Source organism: Bos indicus x Bos taurus, chromosome 1 (genome assembly GCF_003369695.1).
Source record: "Bos indicus x Bos taurus breed Angus x Brahman F1 hybrid chromosome 1, Bos_hybrid_MaternalHap_v2.0, whole genome shotgun sequence".
Lineage (NCBI taxonomy): Eukaryota > Metazoa > Chordata > Mammalia > Artiodactyla > Bovidae > Bos > Bos indicus x Bos taurus.
In genome coordinates, this window is record NC_040076.1 from 44,469,623 (window position 1) to 44,491,571 (window position 21,949).

The window sequence follows — 21,949 nt, forward strand, 5'->3', positions numbered from 1 at the left end:
AGTTATTGTTTTTAGTTTTCATATGCTTTTACTGGATACTATGGGTCATTCTCTATTTGAAATGTTGTTTTCCCTGGCTTTCAGGAGAGTCAGTTCAGTTTAGTCACTGAGTTCTGTCCAGTACTTTGCGACTCCACGGACTGGAGCACACCAGGCTTCCCTGTCTATCACCAATTCCTGAAGCTTGCTCAAACTCATGTCCATTGCGTCGGTGATGCCATCCGGCCATCTCATCCTCTGTCATCCCCTTCTTCTCCTGCCTTCAATCTTTACCAGCATCAGGGTCGTTTCCAATAAGTCTGTTCTTCACATCAGGTGGCCAAAGTATTGGAGCTTCAGCTTCAGCATCAGTCCTTCCAATGAATATTCAGGACTGATTTCCTTTAGGATTGACTGGTTGGATCTCCTTGCAATCCAAGGGACTCTCAAGAGTCTTCTCCAACACCACACTTCAAAAGCATCAATTCTTCAGCGCTCAGCTTTCTTTATAGTCCAACTCTCACATCCATACATGACTACTGGAAAAACCATGCTTTAACTAGATGGACCTTAGTTGGAAAAATAATGTCTCTGCTTTTTAATATGCTGTCTAGGTTGGTCTCTTCATAAGACTAACTCCTCTTTCTTTTACTGACAAACCTCTAGATACATATTGCCCAATAAAACTTTCTGTGATGTTGCAAATGTTTTCTATCTCTGATATCCAATATGGTAGCCATTTGATGTATTTAGTACAACTAACTAAATTTTTCATTTTAATTTAATTTGATTTGAGTATCTTCATGTGTTTAAGAGTGCCAACTATGAACAGCACACCTATAGATCTTCCTCAAGTATGAGAATCCATAAAAATATATCCTCTTCTTTATCTGCATGAGTAACCTATGTACATCTCATTGCTTCAACTTCACAGGTTATCTGCATATAATCTCTATCTACACATTTTCTGATATGACTTATCTCTTCACCTCTCAGTTCAGTTCAGTCACTCAGTTGTGTCTGACTCTTTGCGACCCCATGAATCGCAGCACGCCAGGCCTCCCTGTCCATCACCAACTCCCGGAGTTCACTCAGACCCACGTCCATCGAGTCAGTGATGCCATCCAGCCATCTCATCCTCTGTCGTCCCCTTCTCCTCCTGCCCCCAATCCTTCCCAGCATCAGAGTCTTTTCCAATGAGTCAACTCTTCGCGTGACGTGGCCAAAGTACTGGAATTTCAGCTTTAGCATCATTCCTTCCAAAGAAATCCCAGGGCTGATCTCCTTCAGAATGGACTTGTTGGATCTCCTTGCAGTCCAAGGGACTCTTTTCCAATACCACAGTTCAAAAGCATCAATTCTTTGGCACTCAGCCTTCTTCACAGTCCAACTCTCACATCCATACATGACCACAGGAAAAACCATAGCCTTGACTAGATGGACCTTTGTTGGCAAAGTAATGTCTCTGCTTTTCAATATGCTATCTAGGTTGGTCATAACTTTCCTTCCAAGGAGTAAGCGTCTTTTAATTTCATGGTTGCAGTCACCATCTGCAGTGATTTTGGAGCCCAAGAAAATAAAGTCTGACACTGTTTCCATTGTTTCCCCATCTATTTCCCATGAAGTGATGGGACCGGATGCCATGATCTTCGTTTTCTGAATGTTGAGCTCTAAGCCAACTTTTTCACTCTCCACTTTCACTTTCATCGAGAGGCTTTTGAGTTCCTCTTCACTTTCTGCCATAAGGGTGGTGTCATCTGCATATCTGAGGTTATTGATACTTCTCCCGGCAATCTTGATTCCAGCTTGTGTTTCTTAAAGTCCAGCGTTTCTCATGATGTACTCTGCATATAAGTTAAATAAGCAGGGTGACAATATACAGCCTTGACGAACTCCTTTTCCTATTTGGAACCAGTCTGTTGTTCCATGTCCAGTTCTAACTGTTGCTTCCTGACCTGCATACAGATTTCTCAAGAGGCAGGTCAGGTGGTCTGGTATTCCCATCTCTTTCAGAATTTTCCACAGTTTATTGTGATCCACACAGTCAAAGGCTTTGGCATAGTCAATAAAGCAGAAGTAGATGTTTTTCTGGAACTCTCTTGCTTTTTCCATGATCCAGTGGATGTTGGCAATTTGATCTCTGGTTCCTCTGCCTTTTCTAAAACCAGCTTGAACATCTGGAAGTTCACGGTTCACATATTGCTGAAGCCTGGCTTGAAGAATTTTGAACATTACTTTACTAGTGTGTGAGATGAATGCAATTGTGCGGTAGTTTGAGCATTCTTTGGCATTGCCTTTTTTGGGATTGGAATGAAAACTGATCCTTTATACACATACCTAAACATAAAATCAGCTGCTGAAGTCTTGCTGATTGTAATATCTTTTTGATTTTTTTTTCCTTTCCGTGCTCTTTGCCACTTCCAGTTCAAATATGTGAAGACACTTAAAAGTGTGTCTGACACATAGCAGATGCTTGATGAATAGTTTCTCCCCTTCTTCTTCCATTTGTTTTCCATCACCTTCATCTTTCCTGCATGCTGTATTAGCTCCCTGTTTGCAGTACCTCTCCCATGTGCCACTTTGCAGCTTGATACTAGATTCTTCCTCCCAAAGTGTAACTCCAATTTCATTCTCTAGCTCTTAGACTTTCAGAATTGCTCCACTTCCTATAAATGTCTCTGCCTACCCCCACCTCCTTTCTCACACTTTTGTCTGTTTCCTTGGTCCACATTCTCAGCACAAGTGTTTGAAATTATTTATTTAGGACATAAGCTCCATACCAGTAGAAACTGTTTATCTTTTACTTCCAGAGCCCCCAAAATAGTCCGTGTTAATGACTGATTTTATGCGTCAACCTGGCCACAAGGTGCCCAGGTATGTGGTCAAACATTATTCTGGGTGCTTCTGAGAGGGTTGGGTTTTTGGCTGTTGTTGGTGGTGATGAAATTAACATTTGAATCAGTTTTACTGAATGAAGCAGATTGCCTTCCCTAATCAGTTGAAGACCTGAATAGAAAAAAAGATTGACCCTTCCTTGTGCAAGAGGGAACTTCAGGGTTCCCTTGAGCTTGGACATTGATCTTTCCTGCTTTTGGACTTGCACTGAAGCATTGGCTTTTTTGGGGTCTTGAACTTGCCAGCTTTCACACTGGAATTTATACTGTCAGTTCTATTGGGTTTCTGGTTGTTGAGTGCTGATCTTGGGACTTCTCAGCCTCTATAATTGCATGAATCTGTTCCTTTTTATAAATTTCTGGTTCTGTTTCTCTGGAGAGCCCCATGAAATACCTATATATTTTGGTTCTAGGGTAGAGTACTGCTGTAACAAATACCAAAAATGTGAAAGTGACTTTGGAATTGTGTGATGGGTAAAGGCTGAAAAAGTTTTGAGGCATGTGCTAGAAAAAAGCCGAGATTGCTATGAAGAAACTGTTGATAGATATGAGGACATTAAAGGTGTTTCTGGTGAGGGCTCAGAAAGAAAAGAGCCAAATAGGAGACAAAACTTCCACATGAATAGTCGTGGAATGTTGGTAGAAATATGAATGATAAAGGCCATTCCAGTAAGATCTCAAGTAGAAATGAGGGAAAGGTTATTAGAAATTGGAGCAAAGAGATCTTTCTTGTAAAGCGTCCAAAAAAACTTGGCTGAATTGTGTCCCAGTGTTTTCTAAAAATTAGAAGTGTGAGTGATGATTGGCTATTTAGCAGAGGAGATTTCTAAGCAAAGTATTGAAGGTGTGCTGTGGGTAGTCCTTACTATTTATAGTAAAATGTAAGAGAAGCAAGATGAATTGAAGAAGAAACTTTAAATAAAAAGGAACTAGGAGATTTGGAAAATTCTGAGCCTTCTGCAGAAAGAGAGAGAGAGAAAGCTTATTATGAAGAGAATACTAGGATGTGGCCGAAAGACTATTTGATGGATCATTAGTACAACTTACGGACTTAATTGTCAATATCAGTAGAAGCTAGGAATAGAAACAGGATTTTATCAGCAGAAACACTGCCAGCTGGAACTAAAGAGGACCTCCCAAAATAGGATGGAATGAAGAAGGCTGTTGTAGTTTGGGGCTTTTATAGGATAGGACCATACAATTATTCAGCTGTGAACTTGCTTTATGTTCAGGAAAAAGGAAAGATGCTAAGGGCTGTTCAGATAGCAGGGCTACCATGCCTACCACGGATCCAGGGGGCAGGGCCACCAGGGTGTGTCTGCCCAGTGCCGTAGAGACAGGACCACCCTTGCAGAGAGCTGCATGAGCAGGGCCACCTTTTACTCCAGGCTGTGGAAGTGACACTGCCACCCCTGTGAGCCTGGAGGGCAGAGTATCAAACCAAAGAGGGTTATTACTGAGCTTTAAGATCTAATGCAATTTGCTTTGCTAAATTTGTACTTGCTGTGGACCTATCAGCCCTTCTTTCCTATTTTTTCCCTTTTGGAATGGACATATCTGTAATATGCCTGTCATTGTACACTTCACCCTTGAACAGTGGGGGGTTAGAGGTGCTGCCCCCACCCTGTACAGTTGAACATCTGAATATGACTTTAATGTTGGCTCTCCCTCCATGTGTGTGGTCCTGTACCACAGATTCAATTACCTCTGAAGAGTTGTGCTGTGCTTAGTCGCTCAGTCATGTCCAACTCTTTGCGACCCTATGGACTGTAGCTGGGCAGTCTCTGTCCAAGGGGATTCTCTAGGCAAGAATACTGGAGTGGATTGCCATGCCCTCCTCCAGGGGATCTTCCCATCCCAGGAATCAAATCCAGGTCTCTTGCATTGCAAGCAGATTCTTTACTATCTGAGCCATCAGGGAAGTCCAAGAATACTGGAGTAGGTAGCCTGTCCCTTCTCCAGGGGATCTTTCCAACCCAGGAATTGAACTGGGCTTCTTGCATTGCAGGTGGATTCATTACAGCTGAGCTATCAGGGAAGCACCATAGTGTTACACATATTTATTGAAAAAAACCCATGTGTAAGTGGACCTTCACAGTTCAGAACTCTTTTGTTCAAGGGCCATTTATATTGTGGAAGCATGTAACATGTCTGGTTTTCTAAGTTCATAACTGGAGAGGAATTTTTGCCTCAGGATGAATCATGTCTCAAGACCTACTCATACCTGATTTATATGATATTTAAGTGAAACTTTGCACCTTAGATTTCTGAGTGGATGCTGGAATGAGTTAACTTTGGGGGCTGTTGGGATGGAATTAATGTATTTTGCATGTGACAAGGATGTGAATTTTGGATGAGAAGGACGTTAGTCTGGGAGGGATGGCTTGTTGTTCAGTCACTCAGTTGTGTCTGACTCTGCAACCCCATGAACTGCAGCATGCCAGGCTTCCCTGTCCTTCACCATCTCCCAGAGTTTGCTCAAACATGTCCATCGCGTCGGTGCTGCCATCCAACCATCTCATCCTCTGTCATCCCCTTCTCCTGCTTTCAATCTTTCCCAGCATCAGGGTCTTTTCTAATGCGTTGGCTCTTCACTTCAGGTGGCCCAAGTATTGGAGCTTCAGCTTCAGCATCAGTCCTTCCTGTGAATATTCAGGGTTGATTTCTGTTAGGATTGATTGGTTTGATCTCCTTTCAGTCCATGGGACTCTTAAGAGTCTTCTCCAACACACCACATTTTGATAGCATCAATTCTACAGCCTTTTTTATGGTCCAACTCTCACATCCATTCATGACTACTGGAAAAACCATAGCTTTGACTATACAGACCTTTGTCAGCAAAGTAATGTCTCTACTTTTTAATATGCTGTCTAGGTCGGTCATAGCTTTTCTTCCAAGGAGCAAGTGTCTTTTAATTTCATAGCTGCAGTCACCATCTGCAGTAATTTTGGAGCCCAAAAAAGTAAAGTCTGAAACTTTCCTTTGTTTCTCCATCTATATGGCATGAGGTAATGGGACCAGATGCCATGATCTTAGTTTTTTGAACGTTGAGTTTTAAGCCAGCTTTTTCTCTCTTCTCTTTCACCCTCATCAAGAGGCTCTTTAGTTCCTCTCCACTTTCTGCCGTTTGGGTGGTGTCATCTGTATATCTGAGGTTATTGGTAGTAGACTGCTATAATCAAATATGCTAGACTTGTTGGGTTAATGAACAGAAATTTATTCCTTACAGTTCTGTAAGCTGGGAAGGCCAAGATCAATGTTCTGGCCAGTCAGGTTTCTGGTGAGGGCTCTATTCCTGGCTTGCAGGTGTCAATCTTCTTGCTGTGTCCTCAGGTGATTTTCTTTCTTTCGTTCTTCTTTGTTTATTTTTCTTCCTTTTTTCCTCACTCTTGCCCTTGCTCTCCCTCCTTCCCTTCCTTGCTTCCTTTCTTTCTCCTTTTTTTTTTTCTCAAGGTGGAGAAAGGTACAAGCTCTTAAGTGTCTCTTTTTATAAGGACACTAATCCCAGTGGACCAGGGCCCCACTCTCATGATCTCATCTAATTTTAATTACATCTCAAAGGTCCCACCTCCAAATATTATCACATTGGGGGTTAGGGCTTCAATATATGATTGATGGGGAGGTGGATATTCAGTATAGAGCAGGCACTCAATATAAGAGGCACTCAGTAAAGATTTTTTAAAGTAAACTATATTAAAGGGCATCAAAGAAGGAGAAAGTAGCATTCAAGATTGAGTTGGTAGAATGTAGCTTTATTTAAGACAATACTGAGTAGCTGCTATATGCAGGCTTTCCTTTAAAACCCTAAAATACTTTTCTGGAACTTTCTAAAACATTGTCACTTTCCTACTTGTTTTTAAGAATTGTACTTGCCCTGCTTCATCGACTGGACTCTAAGCATCTCAGATCAGGATCTATATCTGATTTATTTTGTGTTCTATATAGTGCCTAACACAGTGTCTCCTCTAATGCTATGTGTCAGAACAAAGGAATATGTTTTCTCCGTTTACTTTGGATTACACAAAACTTTATGTTTCTTCTTCACAATTACCACATTGCCACAATTTTTTTTGTTTTCATGTGTGCTCCCCATACTCAATTGTAAGATTGTAAAGGATGGGGACCGTTAATCTAATCATCTTTGTACTCCCACATCTATTATGGGGCTGGGCACATAATGATTATTTGTTAACATTTATCTACTAAACATGATACCTGAAATATGGTCAGTGCTGAATAAAGAGTTAATGAAGTATTTGTTGGACAGTTCCTGATTACTGCTTTATCTCCATTCCTGTTGCTAGCATTGATGGTCTGGTGCCACATTGCTGGTCAAGACCACTGGCAGAGCTGGGAAACCAACTCAATTGCTGCAGCTGCTGCCATCACCAGAAATTGTCTGCTTGCATCACCACGATCATCACGGTTACTAGTTCCTGGTCCCAAGCCTGCTGTATTCACTGCTACCACCTCCACCACTGCAGTTCCTTTCCCTGGGACCTGATTAACTTGTCCTTCATATTCTACTCATATATAGAAGTCCTTGTTTCTTCCGAGCCCTCGTGCTATTAATTTTTCTCCACTCTTAATGGTTTCTCCTTTATTCAGCTTCCATCAGAGCATCAGTTGAGTGGGTGGTACTACTTTACTTCTCAGGGGGAATGTCACTTTAATGATTCAATCAAGTAGTTGCTCTTTTTGCTGTCAAAGGAAGCCTTTGTATTATCTTCAGGGAACAATCTGAAGAACAGTCTGCAACAACCCTAGATCCTCTCCTTAGCTGTGATGTTAGCTCATATTTATACTTTGTGCATTCATTTGCCACCTTTCTGCCCACTCACACAGATTCCTAAGATCTTTGCATCCTCATCAACTTGGTTCATTGCCGCCCACAAGAATTTGTGTTATTTGCAAATATAGAAATATTTCCTTGTACTTTATAAAGGTATTGCATATAGGTTATACTAATTGCGCCTTGTGCAAGGAAGCTGGAAGAAGTGGAGGCTGAGATCCAGCCTGCACTTTGTTCATCTCAGTCTCATGTCAGACTGTGGCTAGGAAAAAAGGTATTCCTTTTTCTGATTTGCATGAAGATGCTGGCCCATCACTAAGTGATGGGCCCTTGGTGGAGTATCTACCCATTTTCTAATTCATTCCTATTAGACTAGTAACCCTTGTTATGCAGACCTGCTCTTAGCATTGGTCTAGTACTGAACCTGAGATCCTCTGTGCTATACTCGCCTGTCTTTACCTTTTGTTGTTTTTCCTAACCACTGGGAAATTGCCTCAATTCCAATAATGAGGAGGAGACTCAATTTTGTTAAATTATGAAAAAATGTAAAACCATAAAAATAGTTTATATATCTGTGTTCCAGTTATCTATTGCTGCTTGACAGACTGTCCCAAGTGGTAGTGATTTCTGCTGTTCCGTGCTAAGTTTCTTCACCCCTCTCCAACTCTTTGTGACCCTGTGGACCATAGCCTGCCAGGTTCCTCTGTCCGTGGGATTCTCCAGGCAAGAATACTGGAGTGGGTTGCCTTGCCCTCCTCCAGGAACTCTTCCTGACCTAGGGATCGAACCTGTGTCTCTTATGTCTCCTGCTTTGGCAGGTGGGTTCTTTATCACTAGAGACACGTAGGGAACCTGGACTCATTTGAGACTATCAGGTGGAGCACTTTCTTGTGGTCTTACCAGCGTAGGAGTCAGGGTAGTCAGACTTCTGTGACATCTCATGGTTCCCAGTGAGTGTGCCCTAAGAGTTGCAGGCAGAAGTTGCAAAGCTTTCCAAAACTTCACTTCTACTACGTTTTGTGGGTCAAGCCTGTTAGCAAGACCAGCACAGATTCATGGGGAAGTGAATTAGACTGCAACTCTCAATGGAAGAAGTAGCAAAAAGTTGCAGTTATTTTTAATATACCATGATCTTCTAACTAGATTTAACCAAAGTTGTATTTTGCCCTATCTACTTGTGATCCAATTAGAAAACATTTTCATTATAGAACCTTGATAAAGATCATCTGAAAGTCTAAATAAACATATCTAAGAGTGAAACATTAGTATTCTTTTTGAAGTTAAGAACCAGTCAAGCTTTTTAGGTTTATTACATGTTACTGAAGGTGTTAATAAGACAAAATAAATAAATAAAAGAATAGTGGAAAGGAAGAAGTAACTTTTTATTATTCACAGACAATATGTCTCCAAATTGAAAGTCCAAGAAAATCTATAATCTAGATCTAAAAAAAACAGTTCAACAACATTGTGGATAAAAGGATAGCACTGTTCTTAACCTGATTTCTTGTGCTTTCTGAACTATTGACTGTTTTGTGATTCTCTGATTCTTAGATCTAACAGATGGCCTTTTACTTTCTTCTTCCTTCAGCGTGGACAACTCATAGTTGGTTGTGTGACCCCACCCCTTCCACTTGGGGGTGGGGGACATCTTGTATCTATTGTAGAGTTGTCCATGGATGATTTCATTTAGAGGTTGCTCTATTGGTTTTTCTGTGGGGATTCAGAGAGATTGAAAAGCTATGCTATCTTTATTATTATATTCCAAGAATATCTGTAGTTTAATAGCGTTTTGATCTAGTCGCTAACCATTTAGAGAACTTTTTCTTGGTAGCAGTAATTTTTCATTTTACTTTTACAATGAAATAGTTATAGAAGCTGCAAATAAATGTATATGGAGGTCTCACGTACCTTTCACCCCCACCTTTCCCAATATTGACAACTTTCATAACTATAGGGCAATATCAAATGAGGAAATTGACATAGATATAATCTGGAGAACTTATTCAGATTTCACCAGCAATACACACACAGAACTTGGTGAAATTTTAACACATGTATAGCTTTGTGTGACTACCATTGTTTTTTATAGAGAGGTTGATTGGTTGATTTTAGGACTGGTTCACATGACTGTGCAAGCTGGTAAGTCCAAAATCTGCAGGGTGGGCTCGCAGGCTGGAGACCCCGGAGGAGGCAATACTGTAGTTGAAGTCTAAAGGCAGTTTGCTGGCACAATTACGTCCTGTTCTGAGAAGTTCAGTCTTTTGTTTTATTCAGGCCATCAACTATTTGGATGAGACTTATCCATAGAATGGAGATCAATCTACTTTACTCAAAGTCCATTGACTTAATTTTAAATCTCATCCAGAAAACACTCTTCAGAATATTTTTTTGAAGAAGAAACATCTGGAATACTTTTTGACCAAATATCTGGGCACCATGGGTTAACCAAGTTGATAAATAAAATTAACCCTCACACTATATTTTGGTTTTGTCACCAAATATTTTATTCTGAGAAGTTGCATGTGTCATTAAGTCCTGTGATTTTTTAAATGACTGACTGCAAAGAATTCCATTATATGAGTATGTCATAATTTATTAGCCTGATCTTCAAATTCTATTCTTAAGATAGTTCCACATTATTGCTGTTTAAAATAATGTTATGGTAAACAAATATCCTTTGTATGAACCTCTGATTATATACTTACCATACTTAGAAGTGAAATTTTTTAGTCAAGGGATGAGAATATTTTTTATAGCTTCTTAATACACCTTGCAATATTTCTTTTCAGAAAGGCTGTGTTCAGACTAGTAGTATATGGCATTTGATCCTCAGAAGAGATTGTTCTAGAGCTTCATTAAAGTTTTTCTTTTTAATATTCTGAAGATTTCCCATTGTCTATTGACTCAAAATTTAATTTTTCCAATTTATTTTTCTAAATGTCTTAAGTATTTTGTCACAATTTCTGTTAAATGTTTGGCGATCCACTTCTTTATTTTACATTGCACAACTGAGACTCACAGGGAATTCCCTGGAAATCCAGTGGTTAAAACTCCGAGCTTCCACTGCAGGGGCACAGGTTCAATCCCTGGCCTGGGAACTAAGATCCCATGTGCTACTCGGTGTGACAAAAAAAGACGAAGTCAGGCTCACAGGAGTCTAATTCCCCCAGTTCTTCTCTGGAGCACTTTATATGGGGAGGCTTGTGAACACAAGAGGAGGTGCTAAGGCACTACCCTTAAACTGTGTGAAATTGCAGTTAATAAATGGGAGGAAGTCTTTTCTGAAGTAGGACACACTGGTGAGCTGAACTGATAAAGTTTTTTACAAAGTGGTAAATTTTAACAAATAGTGTGTTTAATCTTTTATAGAGTAATAGGTGCTCAGAGATCAATAAGATCTTGAGAAATCATACAATTAATAATACTCCTGGAGACAAAGCCGCAGAGATTCCATCTCTGGCAGATGAGAATAAATGCTGTCTCTAACGGTCTCTTGTGAAACAGGTGAGATATTGTTTTTTAAAAACCTTTTACAACATCTAAAAACTTGGAGTGTCATAAAGTCTCATTAGCCAAAGTCCTGCAGAACTTAATGATGCTTAATACCAAAGTAACTGGATATTTATACAACCAACATTCTAGTAGGCAAACCTCTGAAAACATACCTTCTTTCCCTCATATATTTTTTTGCATTAGCAGTTGAATACTTTAAAAATAGTTTTCATTATGTAAATTATACAACTTTGTAGAATAAAAAATGATTATGTTGTACCTTCATGTACATGCTTTAGGACACTTTGTTAGGCGACAATCTGTATCTTTGGTAGTCACCTCAAAAGGGTTGCATACTTCAAAGTGTAACTGGATAAGAATCATGGAAATGGATGATATTAGGAAACGTTGCATGCAAAAGAGCATACTGATAATCAGGACATTAAATAGAACACAGCACACAGTGCCAAGTAATCAAGTACTGCCCTCTGGCAAGTGAAAACTATCTCAAAACCATTGATGTACTAAAAAAAAAAGTAGCAGCTTAGCTCTGTACATAGCATTTCTTTTCCAGAGTGAAACTGGCTTGGCAAACTTGAAAGCAGTGTAATGAATAATTCTTCCTTTTAACTGTCAAAAATAAAAAGAAAAAATGAACTAAAAAAAATTAATAGGTAGGGGCTATGGAGAATGAAATAAATAAAGGGAATGAAATGAAATAACAAAAGGAAATAAATGAAAAGAAGAATGAAATAAAAGCAAAATCATCTTTTCATTACTGCAGTCTTCTGAAGCAGCGAATATGAAAAAGGGCACTGCAAAGCCACTTCATTTTTATGCAGGCCAAGGATCATTGTCACTTGGGCACCCTTTATGTCTGATCAGTTTATGAGAACACACGCACTACTGGTGTTCTACCCTCTATGAGAAGATAATTCCTTTCACAATAAGTACAAGAAAAATTAAAAAAGCACACTCAAACTGTCTAGAAAACTGCAGCTGTCTCAGCCACTTGACACTGTGTAAACACTGGCTTGGCAAGGCAGAGCGTTAGAGCAGGGTCAAAAGGGCAGCTCCCTTTGGTCCTGTGCCCCTGGCAGCATCTCCCCAAGGCAGGTGTCCAAACCTCTGCCCTGTCAAGCGGGCAGCTGGGCTCGCAGAGAGTGCTGCATGGCTTCCTCTCAGGCCCTGGCTTCCAGGACAGGACGAAGAGCCATTCTCCCCCAGCTGCTGAGACTTGACGTTTGCTGCGGCTCCTTTGCTGCTAGGTTTGTCGTAAGAAATTTAGGACAGGCAAAGTGGACAACCATCTTTCTCTCACACTTTTAAAGAAATCGGCTTAAGTGGGCGGGTATGGTGGTGAGGGGAGGAAATGGAGATGGACTAATTTCATATAATGGAGGCCGAATATTTTTTCTTTGGGTGGTAAATTTATCTGTTACTTTGGGAAAATTTTTTGGCCACATGTTTGAAGAGTTGTCTTTCCTTCCTGCACTGGGCAGTCCCAGAAAATACCGCCACGTTTGCTGGCTTACTGAAAACTCACAGGGCTCAGCATGTAGCTGTAATCATAGCTAAGATTTATAACAGTGAAAAGAGACAAAGCAAAATCAGCAAAGTGAAAATGCGCTTAGGTCAAGTCTAGAGGAAACGTATCTCAGGCTCCAGAAGTCCTTTCCTAGTGGAGTCACGCACTGTGTGCTTAATTCCTCCAGGAATGAGTTGTAATTACATGTGCCAAGTGTTTTCCCGGGAAGCTCACTGGTGCCTCAGAACCCAAGGCTTTTACTGGAGGCTGGTCATGTAGGCATGCACTGCCTGGCATGTACCAAAACTCTAGACTTTCACGAGAAAGGCAGCTACTCAGCATAAATCACATTGGTTGTATAAGCAGTTTAGGCCACTCCTATCAGTTAGGGAAAGATTTTTTTTTCTTTCTTTTTAAATTCAGTATAGTTAATTTATAGTATTTTGTTAGTTTCTGGTATATAGTTTTGTGTGTATATATATTTTTAAATTTATTTATTTTGATTGAAGTCTAGTTGATTTACAGTATTGTATTAATTACTGCTGTACAGAAAAGTGACTCAGTTATACATATATTATATATTCTTTTTCATATTGTTTTCCCTTATGGTTTATTACAGGATATTGGATATAGTTTCCTGTGCTATATAGTAGGACCTTGTTTATTCATTCTATATATAGTAGTTTGCATCTTCTACTTCCAAGCTCCCAATCTGGTCATCCCCTGCCCCCTAGCCCGGCAACCACAGTCTCTTCTCTGTGTCTGTGAGTCTGCTTCTGTTTGTAAATAAATTCATTCTTATCATATTTTAGATTCTACATATAAGTGTTATGGTATTTGTCTTTCCCTTTCTGACTTATTCACTTAGTATAATAATCTCTAGGTCCATCTGTGTAGCTGCAAATGGCATTATTTTGTTCTTTTTATGACTAAGTAATACTCCATTGTATATATAAACCACATCTTCTTTATCCATTCATCTGTCAACTGACAGGTTGTTTCCATGTCTTGGCTCTTGTAAATAGTTCTGCTATGAACATAAGGCTACATTTATCTTTTTGAATTATAGTTTTGTCTGGATATATGCCCAGATAGAGAAGGAAATGGCAACCCACTCCAGTATTCTTGCCTAGAGAATCCCGTGGACAGAGGAGCCTGGTGGGCTGCTGTCCATAGGGTGGCACAGAGACTGAAGCGACTTAGCATGCATGCATGCATTGTAGAAGGAAATAGCAACCCACTCCAGTGTTCTTGCCTGGAGAATGCCAGGGACAGAGAAGCCTGGTGGGCTGCCATCTATGGGGTTGCACAGAGTTGGACACGACTGAAGCGACTTAGCAGCAGCAGCAGCATATGCCCAGAAGTGGGATTGCTGGATCATATGGCAACTCTAGTTTTAGTTTATTGAGGAACCTCCATATTGTTTTCTATAGTGGCTGCACCAATTTATGTTCCCACCAACAGTGTAGGAGGGTTCCAGTTAGGGAAAGTTTTACATCACTACAGAGGATGGGTGGCCAGCCAAGTTCCCAGATACCAGGTAAGGGCCAACCTTGCAAGGAGTCCTTTCTAAGGATAGGCAGCATCAGACTACTGTGTTACCTTTTTTCCTGCAGCATCCACCTTCTTGCTCAAGGCATTTTTAGAGCAAAATTATTATCGGTAGGACCCATGCAGTAGGATGAAAGCATCCTGCAATATTGACTTTTCATTATGGCCCTCCAGGGATCCTGGATTTAGCCAATATAAACAAATCCTATTAAAAATAAAGGTCAGTCTTAGAAAGCTAGGTGGCTTTCTCCTTAAGTTTTATATTAACCTTTTCTTAACCTGGCCTGAGCCATCAATTTAGGCACAACACAATTCTGGTAAGTTGAGGTGGTCCATGATAGTCAAGGTACGCATACAAGAAATAACAATTCCAGAGAGCACCCTTGGAAACAAAAAGTGTGCACTTGTTAAGTCACACCAATGAAGGCACACATTAGTCAGGCAAAACAGGTTAACGGGGCCTCCAGTGTGGCTTCCCACTGTGAGTCCTTATGCCTCAGGGCTTTCTGTCCAGTCCAAATAATTCAGTTGCGTTCCTAGTTTTATTTATTTATTTAGGTGGCACCATGCAGCATTGGGATCTTAGTTACCCAACCAGGGGTTGAATCCATGCCCCCTGCAGTGGAAGCTTGAAGTCCTAACCACTGGACTGCCAGGAAAGTCCCGAGTCCCTAGTTTTGGAAGCATTTCCAGGAGGAAGGCAGTTTCGATCAGTTTTGCTTGTCTTTGACATCAGTTCATTTGCTTCATGAGTGGGAACAGCATCTTCAGGTGTTCTTCCTGGAAACGCAGAAGCTGAGGACATCCCCTGCTGTGTCACAGTCAGCATTGTTAGGTGTGATCATAGGCTCAGCAGTCTGTTTGCATTCAAGACCTCAAAGCATCTTGTGAAGGCAGTACTGTCGTTGAGGAGCAGTTCTTTTGTCTCTCTCTCTGTCTCTGGCTGTGCCAGGAGAGTTATGGGATCTTAGTTCCCTGAACAGGGATTGAATTCTAGGCCCTGGAAGTGAAAGTACAGAGTCCTAACCACTGGACTGCCAGAGAATTCCTCCAGGAGCAGTTCTGAAAGACAGCAGTTATAAAAAGTAGAAATTATTGATGCCCACCTATCCCTGCATCTCACAGGTGTTAGTGTTTTGTTTTTTCTGTGTTATCACTTGATAAGTATGTCTCATGCAGTAATCTTAACTTTACATTTTTTCCCAATCATGTTTTATTCTGATCTAGACTTTTCAGCAGGAAGGGTTAGGAATAAGGAGAGTGTTGAGAATTTAGCTAAGCTACTCCATGCTATTGTGTCTCAACATCCGTTTTGTTTGGCCAAGGGGCCAGCAGTGACCTTAAACGGACAGTAGTCCCCTTAGGTAAACCCATGCCCTAGATGGCAGCTCACAGAATCACAAGGAAATGTAAGTTCCTGATATGACTTCCTCAAAGGCCCTTGCAATCAACAATCTCCCCTGCCTCCCAGTGCCTTCTTACACTCTCTTAGATAAGACCAATGAGACCTTCATGGGACTTATCAAAGCACTGTTTTTCTGGTTTGAACTGACCAATCTGGCCTTAGCCTGGAAACTGCAAAGCACTCCACCCTATAAACTCTAATAAAAACATGTTCCCCAGGCCCTGCTTCTCTCTGTCTGCACTCTGCCTTGACCTGCCCATGGGACCTGTAAGTATTTAATTTTTCTCTATTTTAATTTCTCTTGTGATCTGTTGTTGAAGTGCGGCTCACAACTGACACCTTGCACTCCACTTAATAAGTGTTAATTTAATAAATTCAAACAGAGGAATAGATGAATTTACATAGAAAAACATTTTTAATAAACTTAACCAAAAAGACACATCATGTTCAGGAACTTGTAGGACAAAATCCTGAATTTTCAAGTTTGCAGAATGTGATTTACATAACCCCAATCCTTATCATGCTGATCATTTATTTGGTAAATAGCCTGGAGAAGCTCAATCTCTGTTTGGGGATTTAATGCTAAAAATTCCTAACTAAGAAAGAAAGGTGAGTGAATTAGAATCAGTTACCAGTCCACCATTGTCAATAATGTTATTAGTAAAACCCAAACACAAGTCAATAACTGTGAGATATCCTTGGGAAGAGGGGTGGGAACCCTATCTTTTAGGAGTGGTGGAGAGGTCCCACTCCCCGTAATGTGCTGTCTCCCAACTTGGAGTTTTGACAGGAATCACAAGTTTCTTATGATTAATCATCTCAGATGCAATTCGTCCCTACATTAGATAGAGTTACTAGCATTTTGGTTTCAGATGGTCCCGTCAGAGAACAAACCCTTTCCCATGGACATCTGCAAATGAACCATGGGGTTCAGTAAGCATCCATAGTGTTTTTATAGTTTATGGCCCCACAAGGTGGAAGGGGAGGATGTCTGACATCTCCCAGAGCCTGGATTCTATTCACTGAGCCTATGCCTGCTTTCAGAAGTTGGAACAGTCTATCGCAATCATTATGTGACATTGCACGCATGCTCAGTCATTCAGTTGTGTCCAGCACTTTGCAACCTCCATGGAGCCACCAGGTTCCTCTGTCCATGGGATTTCCCCAGGCAAGAATATTGAAGTGTGTTGCTGTTTCCTCCTCCAGGGGATCTTCCCGACCCAGGGATTGAACCTACATCTCCTATGGCTCCTGCATTGGCAGGCAGATTCTTTACCACTGAGCCACCTGGCAAGCCCCTCAGCCTCCTGTTAGGTCCAGGTAAATAGGATCTCTGAATCCAGGATTCCAAAAAGGACTTTTCTTCTTTAGCAGCAGCAAAGCCAAGAGACTACTGGGTCAGACAGTGAGGTTCCAGGTCCTTTTTATCCTGCCAGACTTAAAGTTCAAATTGAACCACTCAAAAATATGCACATTAGGCTGGAAAATTATCAGCCTCTAAGAATTAGACATCTGATTTTGCAAGAACTTAGCAAATCAAAACCTGACTTTTAAAACTCAAAAGTAGATTTTCCTATAGAGATTTTCTCTCTTTTTATGTTGTCTACCTTTCTCATAGGCTCCAACTGGCAAAAATCTTAGCAAAAATAATCAGCTGTGAGATTTCAATAGCCAGCATTTAAATTTTAACCCATCCACCAGCAACAAAAAGCAAGGATTTTATGTTCTACCGACACCTTTTATTGGGGAGCTTTCCCTGATTTGGGATAATCCCTCTAACATGTATGAAATTATAGGCATATAGTATTTTGCATCAGTTTTTATCATACATCCAGAAGTAGTAGCCACAAAAAAGTCATTTTTTAAAAAAGTCTCTCCATTCTTTCTCTCTCCCTCTTTTTTTCATTGCAAGTTTGTACAACCCCCTCAACACTTTTCAGGATTGGCATTACAGCTGCTGAGAAATCCCAGCTGGAATGTAAGGGGCTGTTGTACCAGATGGAGAAGGCAATGGCAACCCACTCCAGTACTCTTGCCTGGAGAATCCCAGGGATGGGGAGCCTGGTGGGCTGCAGTCCATGGGGTCGCTAAGAGTCGGACACGACTGAGCGACTTCACTTTCACTTTTCACTTTCACGCATTGGAGAAGGAAATGGCAACCCACTCCAGTGTTCTTGCCTGGAGAATCCCAGGGACGGGGGAGCCTGGTGGGCTGCCGTCTATGGGGTCACACAGAATCGGACACGACTGAAGTGACTTAGCAGCAGCAGCAGCTGTACCAGAGGACAGAGTATTGCTTTTCCCTTCTCCTTTATTTCTGGTTTATCTGAAGCTTGCTTTAGCCTTGGCACTGATAATCTTTTCCCCTCCCACTGGGAGGAGAGAACAAGACCCTAAGGCATCATCTAGGTTGCAACTGCAATTTTTAGTCTTGTCACTTTAGCTACCATTGCCAAAAGCAATCAATACTTTCAATGAGCAGATTCTCCTGGACTTGCCTGTATCATTTTGAAATTCCATAGTTAATCTTTACCTTTCACAATAGACATCATCTCTGCTGATGTTTCATACCACAGATGACTAGGTAACCAGTTTGCATCAAAAGTTTATTATGATGTCCCCTTTATCCTTTTTCCAGACACTGCTTTAGCAATATTTCAGTGAGTTGGGGTTGTTTTAGTAAATCCCACTTTTGACACCAACTGCCACCCCCTAGTTCAGGGATTTGCTGGAATAATCCACAAGACTCGTCACATAATTGTACTTGTGGATAAAATTTATTGCACTGAGAGGATATAAAATCAGAAAGGGAAAGACATATTGGGTGAAGTCTGAAGGATACCAGGAATAAGCCTCCAAAATTCCCTTTCCATTTCACTCCCATAAGATGTGCTTAATTTTACCAGCAGTTAGTGTGAAATAACATGTGTGAAACATTGTTCAAATGCTCATTAAAGACTTAATGCCCAGGGTTTTTACTGGGTACTGGTCATGTAGGCAGCTTCCTGTGAACTGAGTGTCTGTGGTCCTCCAAAGTTCTTGTGTTAAAGCTTGATCTTTATTGTGAGAGATGTATTTGGAGATGGAGCCTTTTGGAAGATAAGTAGATCCTGAGGGTGGAGTCTTGGGAATGGGATTAGTTCTTTTGTGATAATTTTATATGTCAATTTTACTGGCTATGGGGGCACCTACACTAAACATTATTTTGGGGGATATCTGTGAGGATGTTTCTAGATAAGATTAGCATTTGAATCAGTGGGCTCAGTAAAGTAAATTGGCCATTGTGGGTGGGCATCATACAATCAGTTGAGGACTGGCATAGAACAGAAGGCAAATGAAGGCGAAATTCACCCTTTTTTTCTTTCCTCACTGCTTGAACTGAGCTATCTCATCTCATCTTCTCTGTACTTGGACTGGGACTTACATCCTTGCTTTCCATGGAGGCCCTTGGACTCAGATTGAATTACACCACTTGCTTTCTTGGGTCTCCAGCTAGCAGACTGGCAGATTTCTGGTCTATAATTGCATGAACCAATTCCTCATAATAAATTCATATGTGTGTGTGTGTGTGTGTGTATGTGTGTGTGTATAAACAGATACCTTTTTTCTGCACATTTCCAATATCTGAATTGTTTTTGCCTGTAAGGCATTAAGGGCTTCCCAGGTAGCATTAGTGGTAAAGAAACTGCCTGTCAAGATAGGAGATACAAGAGACTCAGGTTCAGTTCCTGAGTTGGGAAAATACCCTGGAGTAGGAAATGGCAACCCACTCCAGTATTCTTGCCTGGAAAAATCTCAGGGACAGAGGAGCCTCAGGGACTACAGTCCATAGGGTCGCAAATGGTTGGATACGACTGAGTGACTGAGCACTTAGGGTGTAAAGGGGAGAGCTCCCTGGTGGCTCAGCTGGTAAAGAATCCGCCTGCAATGCAGGAGGCCCTGGTTCAATTCCTGGGTCAGGACGATCCCCTGGAGAAGGGATAGGCCACCCACTCCAGTATTCTTGGCTCCCTGGTGACTCAGTTGGTAAAGAATTCACCTGCAATGTGGGAGACCTGAGTTCAACCCCTGGGTTGGGAAGATCCCCTGGAGAAGGGAAAGGCTACCCACTCGAGTATTCTGGCCTGGAGAATTCCATGGATTGTATAGTCCATGGGGTCACAAAGAGTCGGACTCGACTGAATGACTTTCGCACTCAGAAGTGCAAGAGACAGATATTATTCAAAGAGGTTTTAAGATGAAGTCCTAGTTCCTTTTCCCTACAATACTTTGAAGTAATTAGATATTATCTGCTCTGGGTTCTCCACCCCCGCCCAGATTTTTTTTTTTTTCCCCAGAAATTGGAAGAAAACACAGTTTTGTCTTAAGAGAAACAGAAAAAAAGAAGTCCATCCATTGTCATCTTTTGTGGACAAACCTGGTTCTGTTTCCCCAAGGAAAATAATTATCTGATTTCTTTCTTTAATGACAGAGACAACCAACAGTGATGACATAGAATTATATATTTTCCTTTCTCATCTGGGTCACGGAGAAGCCTCCATTCTTTAATAAAAATATTACAAAGTAACAAGCATGAACCCTATAATTTAAAGCAAAAAATAAAAATATAAGCCATCTTGTGCATTGGTTACTTTCCCTTAGGTAAGTTGTAGAATAGTACTCTAGGAACATTGGTTACAGTTAAGTCAATTTTTACAGCTCAAGGAAGAAACTTTATATGGAAAATGTCCAAGAACGCTTCTATTTATAAATATAAAATTTATCAAAAATTTCATGGAATACTGGCAGAACAGTGGAGAGAACCTGGGCTTACTTCTTGCTTCAAACTTGGCTATGCTGCTCAGAAGTAATTTCACCTTGGGAAAGTGATGATCTATGAATTAAATTTCCTCATCTATAAAATATGATGAATATACCCCAAGCACAGGGTTGTTAATAATGAAAATAACATATGTAAGATACTTGACTCCATACCTGGCACAGAGTAGCTCAATAAATGTTATATTCTCCTTACCTTGAGGAAGAAAAAGCCTACTAAGAGAGACTCTAATGTTCATAGAAACTCTATTAATAACAGCCCCAAATGGAAACAACCCAAATATGACAGCCCCAAAAGACCATCAATAATAGACTGAATTTTTAAAAAGTTGGAGAATCATACTGTACAATACTATGTAGCATGAACCACTGTTACTATAAAAGTGAGGATAAATCTCACTAACAATTTTGTGACACAGAATAATACATACTATATAATTCCATTGAAAAGTCAAAACCAGGCAAAATTAATCTACAGTGATAGACGTCAGAAATCTTAACCTTTTGGAGGGAGATGAGATTAGAATGGGAAAAGAGGGAGACTGCCAGGGTGCTCGAAATGTCTTCACCTGAATAGTTGTGGTCATTAGAGGGGTATATGTGTGTACAAATTCATCAGACCGTACACTTAAGATTTGCACATTCCTTTACCTTTGTACATGTATAAATAGCACATCAAAAAAAAAACCTTCTTTTTGCCCCAGGAGCTAGATTTTATATCAGTATCAAATTTATTTATTGGGAGAATCTGGCTGTAGATATGACATACCAATAGCCGGCTATCTTGCAGGCTGCAGTCTGTCCCTTGTAAGTGGCCCCGTTTTAGAGCTGGCCTGGAGCTGACAGGCATATTATGAGGGTCATGCTCTATCACCATTGACAGCTGGAGAGGCCATCACATGCCATCAGCAGCAAAGCACAGGGAAAACCAGGCAGTGGACTGTACTTCCCACCCTTCGGCTGTGAGGCACAACCCCAGCAATGGAAGGATTAAAAAGCCTCTCAATTTAAAAAGACAGGGGGAGGGGAGGGGAATGTGGGCTGCACAATTTATAAATAGACATTACCAGAGGCTGCCTGATTGTGAAGTGGTTGTTTAGTAAATCTTTCTCCTTTAAGGATTCCATTATCAGAAACCATTTGAAAACATCAGTTTCGTTTTGTCTCTTGGGGAGGTCCTGGGTTTCATCGAGTCAGCCCTGTTGGGTGATATTTCTCTCTGCTAGATTTAGGGACAGGCCTTGGATATTCTGAAGCGCCTTTACATGGAGCACAAAGATGATGATGATGATGATGATGTGTCTTTTGCCAAATGGATGAGCAGCTTCTGGGGTCACAGCTGGATAGAGGAGGATGAGCGAGGACTCCGGGACCGCCGTGGATCACAAGACGCCAGTTACAGGAAAAGCTCCCTGCCCTGCCCAGTGAGTTGTTACAATGGAACCAGGGGAGAACCAAACTAGGGGAGGGGGCTTTCTCTTCGATTTTTT

At 40.9% G+C, this 21,949-nt stretch overlaps 1 protein-coding gene across 3 annotated transcripts in view; it reads left to right on the plus strand.

The window, feature by feature from the left end:
* Positions 1–21,949, plus strand: part of LNP1 (leukemia NUP98 fusion partner 1) — a 39,671-nt gene that overhangs the window by 3,045 nt on the left and 14,677 nt on the right. Inside the window, exons 1-3 of one of the 3 annotated variants that reach the window (XM_027558861.1) lie at positions 11,083–11,169; positions 15,860–15,908; positions 21,784–21,883. In XM_027558861.1, the coding sequence (XP_027414662.1) occupies positions 11,139–11,169; positions 15,860–15,908; positions 21,784–21,883 (180 nt within the window). In that variant the 5' untranslated portion in view covers positions 11,083–11,138. Of the gene's footprint in view, positions 1–11,082; positions 11,170–15,859; positions 15,909–21,685; positions 21,884–21,949 lie in introns of those variants that run through there. The other 2 variants (XM_027558950.1, XM_027559035.1) reach the window with 2 other exon arrangements.